Raw genomic sequence first — 18,035 nt, 5'->3', positions numbered from 1 at the left:
TTAGTTAAGATGAGGTCTTGCTGGAATATAATGGGCCACAACAGTTAGAACTGGACATGGAACAACAGACAGGTTCCAAATAGGAAAAGAAGTACATCAAGGCTGTATATTGTCACCCTGCTTATTTAACTTATATGCAGAGTACATCATGAGAAAAGCTGGGCTGGAAGAAGCACAAGCTGGAATCAAGATTGCCAGGAGCAATATCAATAACCTCAGATATGCAGATGACACCACCCTTATGGCAGAGAGTGAAGAAGAACTCAAGAGCTTCTTGATGAAAGTGAAAGAGGAGAGTGAAAAGATTGGCTTAAAGCTCAACATTCAGAAAACTAAGATCATGGCATCTGGTCCCATCACTTCATGGCAAGTAGATGGGGAAACAGTGGAAACAGTGGCAGACCTTATTTTTTGAGCTCCAAAATCACTGCAGATTGTGATTGCAGCCATGAAATTAAAAGACGCTTGCTCCTTCAAAGGAAAGTTATGACCAACCTAGATAGCATATTAAAAAGAAGAGACATTACTTTGTCAACAAAGGTCTGTCTAGTCAAGGCTATGGTTTTTCCAGTGGTCATGTATGACTGTGAGAGTTGGACTATAAAGAATGCTGAGAGCTGAGGAACTGATGCTTTTGAACTGTGGTGTTGGAGAAGACTCTTGAGAGTCCCTTGGACTGCAAGGAGATCCAACCAGTCCATCCTAAAGGAGATCAGCCCTGGGTGTTCATTGGAGGGACTGATGTTGAAGCTGAAACTCCAATACTTTGGCCACCTGATGTGGAGAACTGACTCATTTGAAAAGGCCCTGATGCTGGGAAAGATTGAGGGCAGGAGGAGAAGGGGATGACAGAGGATGAGATGGTTGGATGGCATCACTGACTCAATGGACATGAGTTTGGGTGGACTCCGGAAGTTGGTGATAGACAGGGAGGCCTGGCGTGCTGCGGTTCATGGGGTCGCAGAGTCGGACATGACTGAGTGACTGAACTGAACTGAACTAAAACAATAAGACTCATATTCTTATTTTTAAAAACAGAGAAATTTAGACATGAGACATACACACAAGGAGAATGCTATGTGGGGTGAAGTGTCTATAAGTCAAATGATGTCAAAGATTGCCAGCAAACCACCAGAAATTAGGAGAGTATCATGGATCAGAACCTCCCTCACCGTCCATGGGGGAAACCAGGCCTTCCAACTTCTTGATGTTGGGCTTTCATCCTCCAAAACCATGAGAGAAATTCTGATGTTTAAGCTGCTCAATCTGTGGTACTTTGGTATGGCAGCCCTAGCAAACTAATACAACTTCTTCACTGTTGTGGTAGCAAATAGTCTCCTTGGTGATTCTCTTTTTATCTCTGTTCCTATATATTAAATGAGAATATTTGCAAATTAACAGTGTTCCTAGTTAGCCTTCAAAATGATGTTTGTTTGTTTTTTTAAAGACAATATCTTTCAGCATTGCCTTGGCCTCCCAAAAGGTGAAAAAAGATGAGACTTAGAAGAGAGAATAAGACAGTTTGTTATCTGATTATAACTTTCTTTTAAAGAAAAAAAATCATAGCAACTGGCTGGGTACATACTAACAATGAAAAACATTTTGATAAAAGTGTGAGCCTCAATCATACATAATTAGAGCCAAATGGGCAGTCAGTCAATGTTTTTAAGGGGAAAGTTAAGCAACAGAAGGATTTCACATAGTTAAATAAATAATGAAGTATATTTGTGATCAGGAAAGAGAGAAGAGCATGACCCTGATCATTTGGGAAACCAAAAAGGAATCCACAAAATCAAACTGCTCTTTAGAAAATATGAAAGGAGTGATGTCAAGGGAAAGGCAGCAATCAGCACCAGGACTGAAGTCATGACTTACCTAGTCAGGAGAATCTGGGTTAGGTGAGTTTCCTAAACTACATATACTCCATACTTCCAGCTCTCTGGGCCTCATTTGATATACAGAGTTCTCAAACTTTAGGGTGCATGAGAATCACCCAGAGGGCTTCTCGAACAGAGATTACTGGGCTCCAGGCTTGAGGTTTCTGATTCAGGGCCAGATGGGGCCATATAATTTGCATTTCTAATAAATTCCCTAATAATGCTAATGTATTGGTCTGGGGATATACTTTGAGAAACACTAGACTTCATCAATGTTGTCACATCTGCCTGATGAGAAAAATCACCTAGAAGAAGTTTATTTTAAAACTACAAAATCCTAGGTCTCATACCAGAATTTCAGACTCAACCTCCAGGGAAGGGACTGATGTTTTTATTTTAATAAAATAAACTTTGAGTGATTAGTATGACTGGGTAAGTTTGAGAAACACAGTGCCAAATCTCCCTGAATTCCCTTCTAGGGTCTGTCATTTTCCCACATGTTACCAATGGGTAGGTTTTGAAATATGGCAGTAGTTGCAAGATAAATTAAGAGTAGCACAATCACGGGGTTCTGTAATCCTACTCTACTAGACCTGTGGGCCAACCATAGAACTGCACTCCTCTTCATGAACAGATGCCCTGTGAGACAATCTTTATTAACACCAGTCATACTCTGATAGCAGATGTGGAGGGTGACTAATGGGCCTAAGACCAGAATCAGGACACAGGCTACTGGGGTAATTCAGATGGGACATGATGGAGGCATAGATTTAAAACATGGTATTGATGATGAAAAGACAGAATTGAGAAATACTGGTAGAATTAACAGAACATGAAAGAAGGTTAGCTATATAAAAAGAAGGCTAATTCAATCTTTTTTTCCCATTTTTTCAGCCTTATTAAATATATATTGCCACATTTTCCCTACTCTCTCTTAATCTTCTTAGTTTTACACTTAGTTAGTTTTGCTTGAATATCTATTTCTATTCTTTACCAGCAGAAGCAGTAGCCTCTCTCACCACCACCACCACAATCAGCAAGTATTACTATTTATGGAGGACATATTACTAAATCATACTTTGTCTAGTCTTGTAACAAATTTACATCCTTTTGTTTTAATCCTGTGTTTCTATTGGTAGTCTCCTTTTGGTTTAACTCTGTATTTTAAAGGGCACTGTGGCTCTTTAGTATGGAATCTCTTCTGCCCTTCCTATGCCATAGTATTTTAGTGCTTATTACTTAAGTTCTCAAGTTTTCTATGTATACATGCATTTCAATTATAAGTTAACTAAACTGATAAAAACCATAATCAGCAGCCACTAACTTTCTTTCAGAAATCAACTAATGATGGTTATTCATTTACTACAGCTCTGGTATGCTTATTTCAAAAAAGAGAACACTATACTTTGCTCAAAAAAAATCATAAAATGAAAATTTTCTACTGCCCTCATATGTGAAAATTAGGTTCATCTTATTCCACAAGCTATATATCTTCAGCAGCACTTTCATTTAATTCTAAGTGTAGTAAAATTCAGCCCCTATACCAAGGTAAGAAATAACGTAGCTAACAAAAGACAGGTTAGTTTTATATGTAGATTTCTATTTAGCTCATTTTTTTTTTCTAACAGCAATTGCCCCATTCTCTACAAATATTTGCAGTTGTTTTCTTCAAAAAGTCTAAAGAAGACTCTTTGCACTGCTCAGATTTAAAGACTGACCAAAAGAACACAACGTCAAAGAGGAAAAGTAAATAAAGAATCAACTGTCAACTAAATGCCACCTTCCCCATACTAAGCACACCCAAGTGTCTCAGGCATTACTAATAGAGATTGCAGTCAGGCTACTTAGACTCTCCATCAAGCTTTTATTGAACAATTTCTTTGTGTTCAGTACAGTGCTGGGCTCTCTAGGTACAAGAGATATATAAAACAGAGGTCCTTCCCACAGGGGGTTTACAATATGGTTGAGAATTAAAAAAATAAAAGCTACAAAAACTCTTACAAATGCATATTGTTCAAATTATTTTTACATAAAGTACTTCATATAATGACAATAAAATGAAATCTTTGAACGTGAATAAAACAGAGAAACACTTTAACCTATGGGATAAGCCTAGACATATTTTGAATTAAAATATTCAGTAAAAGCCTGGATTCATGAAAAACATAAGCATTAATATTTTTAAGACAAACATATAAGTATTCATAGTGATTAATTAAAAGTATATCAAGCTAAGCATGTTTTATTCAGATCCTTAAGGTGCCTGAATAATTACGATTATCATAGCAATAGACTTTTAAAACTGCTTTCAAGTACTGAAGAGACTGAAAACATTTTTGTTCTCTTAAGTAGCTTATATGGTTTTCTTATAACCTGGTTTTCCTTATTCATTGAATTTTTGAAAGTCATTCTTGTAGACACTAAAAATGTAGATCACTTCAACACTGTTTGAATTTTCATATATTTCGTGGACCATAGTCCACTTGTAAGATACATGTACAAATTTACAGGCTTTCCAGGTGGCGCTAGTGATAACACCCTGCCTGCCAATGCAGGAGACATTAAGTGACGTGGGCTTGATCCTTGGGTCGGGAAGATCCACAGTCAAGAACCAGATCTATACTGCCCACTTTTAAAGCATATTAATATCGTATACATTTTGTATATGTATTTCATTGAGCTTTACAATAGTTATTATAATTGTGATAAAATTGTAGATCAAGCACTATTTTCTACATGTAACGTTCTTTTGGCAGAATTCCAAAGAGATTTATTTTATTTTGAGGTTTAGTTCTGTCTTCAATTACATGATTATGAGAACTCTTGTTTATTGAGGATAATAAAGAAAATGTAGATGAAGACACTTGTTAAAAATCAGTATGTGTTACTGAACCATGATCCAGAGTATCTGAGAACATATGTTACAGAGGTTATTATCTCAGGTGAATTTAGCATGCAAAGTATACATTTCTGTGGTTTCAAAAGTACTCTATACTGATACATATTGTCTCTACATCAGATTTCAGACTAACTGGACAAAGATATTCTTAATTGTATGAGCAATATCTTTACCAAATAATTATTAGTTTTCAAGTTTTTCCTATTACTTTAAACTTTCACATATAGAGTTTTAATAAGCATTATCATATTAAACTGCAAGTGATTATTCTGCCTGGATGTAGCATTTTTAAATCAGAAAGTTTAACATGAAATTTCCCAAGGCGAACAATAGCATGGAAACAAAGGGCTTCCTATCACATTCATTTAAATTTCCAACAGCTAGTATCACACATGAATGTTACCTTTGCTGAGAGTTTACCCTATAAGCATTTTTTGTGGTGTCAAATACTGTACTAGTGGTATGAGGCCCATGAAGAAAATAAGAAAAGTGTCCTGTTCACCATGAAATAGAATTTTGTTAAGGGAAAAAGACATACATAATGAAAATCTTTAAGGAATGATATAGTAATTATCAAAATGAGCACTACATGTTCAGAGGTGGAGAGAGAGGTAAGAAAATAACAAGGACACAGTAGGCCTCCCTTATTCTTAGAGAATATGGTCCAAGACCCTAGTGGATGCTTGAAACTGCAGATAGTACCGAACCCCACACATACTTATGTATACGTACTATGTTTTTTGCTTGTACATAATGTACCTATCTTAAAATTTTAATATACAAATTAGGTACAGTAAGAGATTAATAATGATAACCAATGCAGTTTGGGGTGTGTCAGCAAAACTAGTACAAATTTCTTTTTCCTTCTCCACAATTTCAAAGACAGACTTTTTTTTACATAGATTTTTAGCAACTTCAACATATGTTTTTTTTTTCTTTTCTTATTAAACAGAGAACTTTCACTTAAAGGAAGTACTTTACAGCTTCTCTTCGGCATATCCGAATGACCAGCATCAGTACTCTTGGGCTTTGGAGCCTTTGTTAAGTGTGAAGCATATTAAATGCTTGAAGAACAAGCCCTGCAAAACCTCAGTGGTGGCTTGGATAACTAAGTAGGCTACCACATGTCTAATAAATAGGATATGCTGGACAAAGGGATGATTCATATCCCAGGTGAAACAGAGCAGGACCCTAGGAGATTTTGTCAGGCTACTCAGAATGGCATGCAATTTTAACACTTATGAATTGCTTATTTCTGGAAACTTCCATTTAATATTTTCAGTCTGTGTTTGACCACTGGTAACTAAAATTGTGAGGAACGAGCAGCTTCTGTACTTAAATTGTCCAAAGGCTAAGAACAAGATGTGATTCAAACATGTGGGAGATTAGGTTTTGTGTGGGCAAAAATAATAACCATGAGGTATTAGCATAAAGAAGAATAATATCCAGGGATTTGAAGTTGGTTCTGTCTATGATATTTCAACTCACATGGTCAGGGAGCCAGTTTATAGTTGAAATTGAGGACTTGTGTTATACAATTGGAGGTAAGTCTAGATAAAGAATTAATCACAGTTAATACTTATTGAGTACCTATTGTGTTGCATTCATTTTACATACCTTATCACAATAACCTCAGATTAATTTACTGAGACTCAATGAAATTAACTCTCTCAAGTTCATAGAGCTAATGAATGGCACAGCCAGATTTAAATCCAAATTTGATTCCAGAACCCATGATTTTATTACTAGATCACACTGTCTTATAAATGAAATATCAGTACAACAATTCTCACATCGCACTGTGCTGTAGGGAAAACAATAAACCTGGAATCAAAAAGCTTAAACTTGGATCTGAAATCTTACATTGGCTAAGTGATATTGGGCAAGCCCTCTGTAAACCTTACCCTCTTTTGTAAAAATAAAATAGTAAATAGATGATAGACAAACATAGCTGGATGATGGACAGACAGAGGTAACAGGAGCATAAGCAGCCCTGTGATGGTCTGCAAATTCTACTTGCTCAGTAAAACATGTTGAATTTAAACCTTAATGAAGGGATATGTACAGCATGTGCTAGTTACCTAAGGCCATTTCAATATAAGTTTGAGTGAAAATAATTATAGTTTATAGATAATTCACAACTGGTTCAACCATACCAAAGGGATGATTTAACCATTTTGGTTTCATTTCACTAACAGAAATGACAGTTAGTCACAGTGTCGGATCCTATTGCTAAACTGCTGATACTATAGTATCATCTCTTTCCAAGATATCCTTGTAGATGGCAGCATGGCCCTTGGCATAGCACACAACAATAAACAGGTGTTGAATGAGGTGAATTGGGAGAAGGAAAAGAAGGAGGAAGAAAGAGGACAGAAAGATAAGGGAAAGAAATGTTGGTTGAATTTGTGGGTAGAAAAAGGCAATTATAGGGCTTCCCTGGTAGCTCAGCTGGTAAAGAATCTGCCTGCAATGCAGAAGACCTTGGTTCAATTCCTGGGTTAGGAAGAGCCCCTGGAGAAGGGATAGGCTACCCACTCCAGTATTTTTGGGCTTCCCTGGTGGCTCAGTCAGTAAAGAATCTGCCTGAAATGCAGGAGACCTGGATTCGAGCCCTGGGTTGGGAAGATCAATCCCTGGGTTGGAGGAGGGCATGGCAACTCATTCCAGTATTCTTGCCTGGAGAATCCCCAAGGACAGAGGAGCCTGGTGGGCTGCAGTCCATGGGGTTGCAAACAGCTGGACATGACTGAGCGACTAAGCATAGCACAAAGGCAATTATTGCTTGGGAAATCCTATGGACAGAGAAGCCTGGTAGGCTACAATCCACGGGGTCACAGAGTCAGACAAAATTTAGTAACTGAGCATGCACACACAAGGGCACATCAGGTAAGAAATAGTAGATGACTCAGTATTTTTTTGAAGTCCACAGAATTTCTTATTTCACACAAATCAGATCCTTTTATTCCATAAAAAAGTAACAAAACTTGGTAGTTTATAACTATATCACTTATTAATTTTGCCTTTTGTAAGCCACCCAAGAAGAAATTGTAAGAAATACTGAATTGCTAGGAGTGAATCAGAAGCTATACCTGGATTTTTTTTAATGCTCCAACTCAGTAGTTAATCACTTAGCTTCATTATTATTTTCTATGACATTTCAAGAGCACCTTTAGCTGTATCACAGCTTTCACTCTTCAAAGACAGAAAAATGATAATTAAGCTGCTTACTGTGTAACTGAATGATACACAACCAGAATACAGATTTAGGACTTTTAGTTCCCAGCTTAGCACAGAAGAATACAACATCTCCAAAACATTAATTACACATTTTACATAAATATCTTTGGTCATGGTATCTTCCTGCTTTCATTTGGCATCCTTTTCTATCTTGTGGGGTTTATGTCTTGTTAACTGAATTCTTGCTCTCAATAAGTTGACTTTTCACTGACAAAAGCTTGCACTGATTTTTCAAATTTATTGTAAAATCAAAACTACCATAAAATGTAAAGATAGCCACATCAGTTGAGATTCACATAAAGGTTTAAAGTTGGGGGAAACTCCGGGGAGATGGGGTTTTCTTTTTCTCATTTTTTCACAGTCACCATCTGTGCAATCTTGCCCAACTTCTTAAATGTAATACTCAATATCCAGTCCAAGAAGCTGACTGAATACTTAAAGACATAGGTTACAGTAATAAACTTGGTCTCAGTGAATATTGTCTCAGTGACAAGAAAAAAACATTGAAAATTTTTTAAAAGATGAAAAAGAAGAAATAATCCAAATCGAAACATAAAATTCTCCTTCTCAGGTGGGAAGAAACACACAAACTCAGGGACAGCAATTGCAATAAAAAGTCCAAATTCATTCTTTGATTATCTGTTAGAATAGAAAGAAAAAATATAATAAGCATGGATAGGGATATACTTTGTATGGTGTGAGAACTAAGGTGTAAGTAAGAAATATAATATCTTAGACATCAAAACATTCTTGTTTGAAGTAGTTACAGCTGTGTTTTATAAATAAAAGCAATGTAAATAATTCTGGATTTTGGATCACCTAAAAGCCTCCACATTATCTAATTATACTAAATGAATGCCTTTATTCTGAGTAATTTTTCTGGTTTCCAAGATTGTAATCCAGAAGAATAATCAAATTGAAAAGCTATATCAACTGTACACACATCAAATGGACAAATAATCTTGCCTTAAAAACAAAGCCTAATCAGTGTATAACTGTACCCTAAAGGAAGAGTAGCAATAAAAAGAGTACCAATTAAAAGAGCCATGAAATACACTTTTTTTTTCCTATCAAACCAATAAAATATTGTGTGTGTGTTTTAAGATAACATACAGCACTAGTTAGAGTAAAGCAAAGTAAAAACTCACACATTGCTGATGAAATTTTCAATCACTAATAATTCTTTTGAAAAGCAGTCAGACTATAGGCATCTTTCAAGATTATTAAAAATTTACATATTATTTATTCCTTAAAGTATAAAAACAATCACAAACATTAAAAGAAAAACTTCAGTCTTTGGGTAATGATGCAGTTCTGTTTATCATGGTGTCAGATCTGATCACAGATTATGATTAAATAAACTATGGTGTATCCTTTTAATAGACCATTATATAAATATTAAAATTACTTTAAAATAATTTGTAAATAATCTGTGGAATGCTTATTTTATGTTAAATGAATAAACAAGATGCAATAATGAGTATATATTATCATAGGTATATAAAAGAAAATTAAGGAAAATGCAAGGGGAAATAATGAGAAAGAAATCCATTAAAATGATGGTGGGCTTTTCTTGAGTAGTGAAAGTAAGTTTTAGTAAACTGCCTTGCTTTTTAAATGTTCTCTATTTTCCAAAGTTTCTATAGACAGCTTGGCTTATTTATGTTAAAGAGGGTAAGTACAATAAGATTTACTTTAAAAAATTGAAAATGGGATTAGTATGAACCTACCAAATGGAAATTGGGTATCTTGATTCTTTTCCCTTTTTTTATTTTCCAAGGGATCTGTGTTTATAATAAAACTGCTCAGAATATGTGTATTACATGCAGATATCTAAGGCAAGGATAGAGGACCGTAAAGGTGAGTCAAGTAAAAACTTTACTGGCTCTGTGACTTTTTGAGGTGTGTTCCAGAAGCAGCCAGCTTTTTCTTATCCTTTGGGTATTGTTGCAAAGTATTTATTCAAAACACATTTAAATCTTGCCCTGAAGAACAGAAGTGATTATTTCTCAGTTACCTCAACCATGGGAGAACAAATATTTAAAGAAATTGAGCTGTTTGAATGTCCACATCTGTTATAACAACTTATACTGGAGTTATGGTACCTAGCTGTACCCAGGGAATGAAATAAGGTGAACATGCAGACTTTCCATTAAAAATGAAGAGTTCAACTTATTTGAATAGTCTTTGAAAATAAATTAAAACTTTTTAAGTTCTCTCATTAAAACAAAAACGATCACACAATGCGATAATACACAGAAGACCATTCAATTAACCCTATAGTCACTAGCAGAAATAGTCAAAGGAAATGTTTGAGGGAGGAAACTAATGTTTGAAATTTAATCCGACTAAACGTGCATCACATTTGGCATAATGTTCTGCTTTCTATAATGTTCATTCACTGAAATATATGTTTTATACAAAGCAGATCTAATAGAAAGAGCAAGTAAGAGTGTGTTAATCATATGGTGAACATGCCAAGTTCTGGTGTCTAAATAAAACAAGGGTCACTTAGCTTTAAAATATTTCTGGAAGGATGGGATTAACATATACATACTATTGTATACAAAAGAGGCGACTCAGCGGGTAAAGAATCCACTTACAAAGGCAGGAGACAGGAGATATGGGCTCGATTTCCTGGGTCAGGAAGATTCCCTGGAGAAGGAAATGGGAACCCACTCCAGTATTTGTGCCTGAAAAATCCCATGGACAGAGGAACCTGGCAGGCTATGGTTCAATGGCCTCAAAGAGTTGGACAATACTGAGCAACTAGTCACAAGGATCTATTGTATAGTACGAGGAACCATATTCAGTATTTTATAATAACCTATAGGGGAAAAGAATCTGAAAAAGAATAAATATATATACACACACACACACACACATGTATATATGTATAACTGAATCACTGCACTGTAACCTGAAAATAATATGACAATGTAAATCAACTGTACTTCAATTTTTTTTTAAATTAAAACTTCTCCTGGGAGACTGCTCTTACTATGAAAAGAGCAGACACGCAGACTCTTCACTACGCAAGAGTTAGTCAGTTCCAAGAGCAGCCTGGAGCCAGTCTCAGAAAGTTCTCAGTTAGAGGAAATGTAAATGAAGTTGTAAAAACAACAACAGCTCCTCTGGGGAATGGAGTCCTCCTTCATCAGACCTGCGTGCTTAGTTTGCATTTTAATTCTTAGAGACATTCTGCCTTGGTAACCTGAACTCCAGTCAGAGCAGAGCGTTGGGGGAGAGCTACTGCTGTCAGTTCAGACAGTTCTCCATCTCACCTTTCCAGGTGGCCACTCCACATCAAGGCTGAGGAGCACTGGTGGGGTAAAAAGAGGTGGAACTGGATGCAGAGTTGTTTGTGTGGTGCCTTATCTGTGAACAGACAGAGGGTTTCAGGGGACAGAATTATTGATTATGACTCCTTTCTTCAGATGACACTTCCCTGAACATTTTCAAAGGAGAGCAGAACCACAATCCATACATCAACTCACGTCAGCTCTGACTCCATAAATGAAGACGTTATAGATATGATCTCCCCAAGATTGTCTCACTGCTGCCTCCTGTGCTTTGACCCACCCTGTTTCTCCCCACACATCCACATCAGACATTACTTGAGATCAGAAACCAGGACTACGATTACTTCAGGAGCCCTAGGGCAGTTATTAGAGCATTTGTTACATGCTGAATAAAAGGTCGTTGACTTCAAAGGATCTTTGCAGGTAAATCTAATTCTGCCCATCTCCAGCTTTCAGTGACTTCCTGTTGCTCTCTGGGTAAAGACCGAAGTTCTTAACCTTGTCTGTCTGATTTGGCCTCTAGCTGCAACTTTAGCTCTCTTTTGAACTTTTTTGCTGCTGTGTGCTCAGGTCACACTAGCTATCTACAAACACCACAAACAGGGTCATCCTCCTGCTCCTTCAGGGCCTTTGTGCTTGAAGCTTTCCCTACCTGGAGTGCTCTTTCAACCCTTCATCACCTCGCTGACTAATTCTTGTTCTTCAGGTCTCAACTCTGAAAACCACTTCCTCAGAGAATATACCCTGTTGACTAGCACTGGTTCCCCACTATGTGATATCCACTATTTTCTTTTCAAGAATTCACTATAGTTTGTAATGTGTGTATGTAATATGTGTGATTGTAATATATGTGTTTGTAATATGTAAGATTATTTGTTTAATGTGTGTTGTTATCTCTAGGTCACAAGTTTTATGAAACCAGGAACCATGCCTGGTTTTGCATATCACTGTGTCTCCAGCAGCTACCACACTGCTTGTCACATAGGTGATGGTCAATAAATATATTTGGGGCCTGAAAGAACAATGCAGTATAATTTGCCCTGTGGCCCATCCCTCCACAACATCTCCAAATAATAGCTTAAATTCATTTGATGCAATAAAATATTGAACTATACATATTTCAACCAAGTTGAAAAATATAAAAAATATACTTGAAAAGTATTTCCTTTTAATATATTTCTTAGCAATTCTCTTACAAGAACTAGGAGAATGAAATGAAATTCTTATAAGAAATTGTTAAAGAAACTTAATTCAATGTATCCTTAGTCTTTTTTTATCAGATTCCTAGAGTTCTTTTTCTCTCAAAAGTATCATCAAAAGATCATCTTAAATAGCGTGCCCATCCCAAGTGGCGTGACATTACAGAAGATGTCCAGACAGACATGTAATTCTCCAGTTCTTGATTGCGTTAGCAAATAGATAATTTCTGTTTTAGGAAGGCAGTGTTATTTGAAGGACAATAAAATGTCACGTCTTCCTTGCAACAGAAAATTATGTTGGGTTAGCCAATATCTATTTCAGTGCAAACAGGAAAAGTTTAGTTGGCACTTTTTATAGAAACATTGTGGTTCTGAAAGAGTGATTAGAGTTAAGGTCAGAGTAGAAAAGAAAAACAAAATAGGCTTTCCTATTCATTCTCTGAGACTTTCAGAATCCCCTGTGAGCCCCTGTATGAGAAGACCCTTTATATGGTAAAGAGCCATCTGGTTAGATGGGGTCCCTTCTCTAGAGGACAACTAGGTTTCTTTTTCTGCTGTCATGTTGCTTAGGTTCTCTTTTCCAGGCCTGTTTTAACTAAATAAATACACTTAGAGTTGCATTATTGGTTGGCTCCAAAATCACTGCAGACGGTGACTGAAGTAATGAAATTAAATGACGGTTGCTCCTTGGAAGAAAAGCTATGACCAACATAGACAGCTATTAAAAAGCAGAGACATTACTTTGCCAACAAAGGTCTGCCCAGTCAAAGCTATGTAGTAGTCATGTATGGATGTGAAGAGTTGAACCATAAAGAAGGCTGAGCATCTAAGAGTTGATGCTTCTGAACTGTGGTATTAGAGAAGACTCTTGAGAGCCCCTTGGACTGCAAGGAGATCAAACCAGTCCATCCTAAAGGAAATCAACCCTGAATAGGGTTGGAAGGACTGATGCTAAAGCTGAAGCTCCAGTACTCTGGCCACCTGATGTGAAGAACCGAATCATTAGAAAAGAACCTGATGCTGGGCAAGATTAAAGACAGGAGGAGAAGGAGATCATAGAGGATGAGATGGTTGGATGGCATCACCAACTCAATGGACATGAATTTGAGCAAGCTCCAGGAGTTGGTGAAGGACAGGGAGGCCCGGCTTGCTGCAGTCCATGGGGTCGCAAAGAGTCAGACGTGACTGAGTGACTGAACAATAATAACAACTTTAGGAATTTGGGTATCACATGCCTGTCTAATGTCAAGTAGCAGGAAAAGAAGAAACTGTTTACTGCAAGGTGAATAATATGTGAAGAGCCAAGAATTCTGAAGCATGGTATGGTTCCCTGTGCCACTCTCTAAACTACTCCTCTGGTGAACCCTATCTCTCTTACAGATATTTTCGACGATTCACTCCATCATTTGCATTAGAAAATTTTGCTTCACTCTCATGCCTAATTCTGTGGCTTACTCTGCCCTTGCCTTTCATGACAACTTTCTCTCCTATGCATCTCTTTTATTTCACCCTTTCTTTCCAGTCTTTGTGTCATTGTTCAAATTCTCATCCTCATTCTTCTTGGTTAGTGTATCAACTTGAAATATATGAAATTCACATTTTCTTTGGGTTAAAAATTGTTGGATATTTGATTTTCTCTTTCTGACTTATTTCACTCTTTATAATAGGCTCTAGGTTCATCCACCTCACTACAACTGACTCAAATTCATTTCTTTTTATGGCTGAGTAATATTCCATTGTAACCTAGTGGGAAGCTGCTATATAACACAGGGAGCCCAGCCTGGTATCCTGTGATGACCTAGAGGGGTGGAATGGGAGGGGTGAGGGAGGCTCAAGATGGAGGGAAATAAATACAATTATGACTGACTTGCACTGTTGTATGGAAGAAACCAACACAACATTGTAAGGCAACTATCTTCCAATTAAAAAATAAAAAAGCTGGACGTTGGAAATTATATCTGATTTAACCTAGTAACAGCCTTTTAACTAACTGGTATTTCTGACTAGAGTCTTTGTTTTCTCTAACACATTCTTCATAAGGTTTCTAAGGCAAAGCTTGGCAAATTCTAAATATCTTTGAAGGTTCCCCATAGCTATAGGATAAAGTTCTAAAGTACCTAAGGTGTACCACTGAGTGGTTCCAACCTGCATCTCTGGGTTTATTTCCTGCCTTTCCTCTTCATGTGACCATTGATTCAATTCTGTAAACCACTCACTCTTCTAGAGATCTGACAATGCTTTTTCACACCTAAATACTATGGAGTTTGTTATTCTCTTTCTAAAATGCTTCTACTTCTGCCCAGATTCAATTCTATTTTCCCTCCAAGATCCAGTCTTTCATTTTCTTGGAAAACTATCAGTTCTTCCACCATTTTTCCATAACCTTGTATACATTATTTGAGATTATACATTATATATTATATAATTATATACATTGTATAATTTGAGATTATACATTATTTGAGATTATAATTATCTCATTATATTACACTTATGAGTGTGTCACTTTATCACTTTCTGATTCGTAGGAGGGTCTACAAAAATGTTTGTGAACAAACATAAGCAAATAATTGGCTCTCCTCAATGGACAACAATATAAGGCCAAGGACTAAGCAAATCTTTGGCACACATAAGAACCTACTAGGTAGAAATCACTTTATCAGGTATGATGCTATTTTCATATTTTAAGTTTCTTTTGGCTTAGAAATGTGTAGTCTCTATATGTCCCATATAATAGTTCTGAATATCCATGATTATGTTTCACCCAACTCTATATCATTCTAACTCACTGGACTGGGATGAAAGCACTTAAACAGTGCACTTCTTTGAATGACTGAATGAATGAGTATTAAGGACTATCTTGGGCTGAGTACTCCTAGAAGCAGACCCTGAGCCAAGGACTTGTATGCACGTGACTTACTAAGGATGTACCCGCAGGAGAAACAGTAAAGGAGTGGAGAAGTAGGGCAGAGAAGAAGAAGCCATGATGTGATGAGATTTTAAGTAATTCCAATCTCCATATGAACCTTTGGGAAACTCTGGAGTTTAAATTACACTTCAGAGCTTATCCCATCTCTCGAGAAGGGATTTGGGCTTTCCTACTCCATAACCATAAGTCATCGCTGCTTTGGCTCTGCCTGTGGGTGAGCCTCTGAAGGTAGAGGTGTAAACAGTTAGCAGCTAAACAAGCAGAAGCTGTGAATGGGTATAGAACTGGTGTATGGGATCTGACAGTTTCTGGGCAGGGCTATAGTCATGTGGGATACTCTACCAAGCAAGTATTAGGCAAGTTAAGTTTGACAGCTCAGTTGGTAAAGAATGCACCTGCGATGCAGGAGACCCCAGTTCAACTCCTGTGTTGGGAAGATCTGCTGGAGAAGGGATAGGCTACCCACTCCAGTATTCTTGGGCTTCTCTGTGGCTCAGCTGGTAAAGAATCCGCCTGCAATGTGGGAGACCTGGGTTCGATCCCTGGGTTGGGAAGATCCCCTGGAGAAGGGAAAGGCTCCAGTATTCTGGCCTGGGTCATAAAGAGTCAGACATGACTGAGTGACTTTCACTTTCACTTCTTTAAGTTTAGCTGGTAGTGAAGGAGGCTGCCCATATGCATAGATTGGGGAGCTCTGTTCAGCAGAGTGTCCTGTTGAAAATAATCTTCTTCACTCCTGCTACAGGTGTCTGGAATCCCCTTGATGGTTTAGTTGCTAAGTTGTGTTCGACTCTTGCAACGCCATGGACTATAGCCCACCAGGCCCTTCTCTCCATAGTATTTCTAGGCAAGAATACTAGAATGGGTTGCCATTCCCTCCTCCAGGGGATCTTCCCAACCCAGGGATCGAACCCAGGTCTCCTGCACTGCAGGCAGATACTTTAATGACTGAGCTACTGGAATCCCCTTAGCTAGGGATAAAACTTCTTAATCTATGTTGAGAAGCAATACTTAAAAGGAAATTACCTTGGCTGGAAGAGAGAAAACATAGAAACACTTAATGTCAGGCAATGCCTAACTAACTTTTACATTTAATTCTATTTGATGCCAATGTCAGGCAATGCCAAACTCTTTTATGTTTAATTCCACTTAATGCTTTACTCCTTTAACACACTGACTTTCATTCACATCAATGCAGGAGGCTTTCCAGAGAGTGTAGAACGTATAAGTGCTAGTCGGCCTCTTTAAGACATCTTAGCTCTTACTGCCACGAAGGCATTGTCCTTAATGCTGCCAAAGACCTCCCAGCTCAAAATAAGTCCTTTACTCCTTGTTTCAGCTAAGCTTACAGCTCTGTGTGTTCTTCCCTAATTGAAAAATATGTACAATATGAAGCTGCTAGCAAAGCTGGTGCTCTCTCTGAATATAAAACCCAAGATTTCAGCTAAAGCAGTTTTATTTACTCAGCCTTATTACAAAATTTTTAAAAGATTCCAGTTAAGGTAGAAAAGACTGTGTGTGTGTGTGTGTGTGTGTGTGTGTGTGTGTGTGTGTGTGTGTGTGTGTGTGAACTTGACCTTCATTTTGAATTTGACTCTTGGACCAAATTAATTTTTTATGGCAACTGTGGTAAAGAGATTGATTTATAAGTGGTCACTCTAGACACATGAACACAGTCCAGTTGTTGGGTCTGCTGCCATGGCTTGTTGGTGACCTCTGGCTGCTTATGGTTTGCCCGAGAATGCGTGATGCCTGTGTTCCTGGAGCAACGCTGCCTCTGTCTAGTGAAAATTGTGTTAGTCTGTGTTAGTCTTCCAGAATGACCCAGCCACACCATAGGGCAAGACTACTCTTTAGCACATTGCTAGAGTTCCCTCTGCTTATTTCACATCAACTCAGTAATTCCTCCCCATCCACTGCTTGCTCCTTAACAACTGAGGTAGATAGTCTTATCAGCTGTCTTCAAAATTTCAATGTGAGGTATGTAGCATATTATAAAGGCTAACTGAATTCCAGAGGAACACAGAGAAATCTATTTGATAATTATTTACCTTCCATCACCTCTAACTGAGTTTCCCAGGTGGCACTAATGGTAAAGAACCTGGCCAGCCAATGCAGGTAGATGTAAAAAATGAGGGTTTGATTTCTGGATTGGGAGGATCCCCTGGAGGAGAACATGGCAATCCATTCCAGTATGCTTGCCTGGAGAATCCCATACGCAGAGGAGCCTGGCAGGCTACAGTCCAAAGGGCTGCAGAGTTGGATGCGACTGAAGCAACTTAGCAAGCACACACCTCTAACTGTGATCTTATTATAGATCATACTGTCCCTATGTCTAACCCTCCTCTTCCATCTTTCTGTTCAGTGACTCTAACCCACTGCTTCAAATATGCATAGGCTCCCCTTATCTTGGGAAATAAAATACACACAAACACCTGTTCTTGATTGCTTGCCCCTTCCTCTTTCTCTAAGTGTGGCCCAATTTCTCACTCCCTTTATGACCAGCTTCTCTACATGATATATCTGCTACTTACTTCCTCTCCTTTCAACTCCCTCCTCAATGACAACCCCAAATCGTTAAGTTATCTT

At 37.6% G+C, this 18,035-nt stretch overlaps 1 protein-coding gene across 6 annotated transcripts in view; it reads right to left on the bottom strand.

Annotated features, from left to right (window-relative positions):
* PTGER3 (prostaglandin E receptor 3) overlaps positions 1-18,035 on the bottom strand; it is a 239,123-nt gene that overhangs the window by 137,829 nt on the left and 83,259 nt on the right. The window contains exons 3-4 of one of the 6 annotated variants that reach the window (XM_061121616.1): positions 11,301-11,394; positions 3,722-8,655 (exon numbers count right to left, since the gene is read on the bottom strand). The exons of 3 other annotated variants lie outside the window; for them this stretch is intronic. In XM_061121616.1, coding sequence (XP_060977599.1) covers positions 11,323-11,394 — 72 coding nt within the window. In that variant the 3' untranslated portion in view covers positions 3,722-8,655; positions 11,301-11,322. Of the gene's footprint in view, positions 1-3,721; positions 8,656-11,300; positions 11,395-18,035 lie in introns of those variants that run through there. 2 more of the 6 variants (XM_061121617.1, XM_061121622.1) reach the window with 2 other exon arrangements.

The sequence above is a fragment of the Dama dama genome, chromosome 20, assembly GCF_033118175.1.
Source record: "Dama dama isolate Ldn47 chromosome 20, ASM3311817v1, whole genome shotgun sequence".
In the NCBI taxonomy this organism is placed as follows: Eukaryota; Metazoa; Chordata; class Mammalia; order Artiodactyla; family Cervidae; genus Dama; species Dama dama.
The sequence above is the reverse complement of the archived record's forward strand: the minus strand, read 5'-3'. Positions and strand labels throughout refer to the sequence as shown.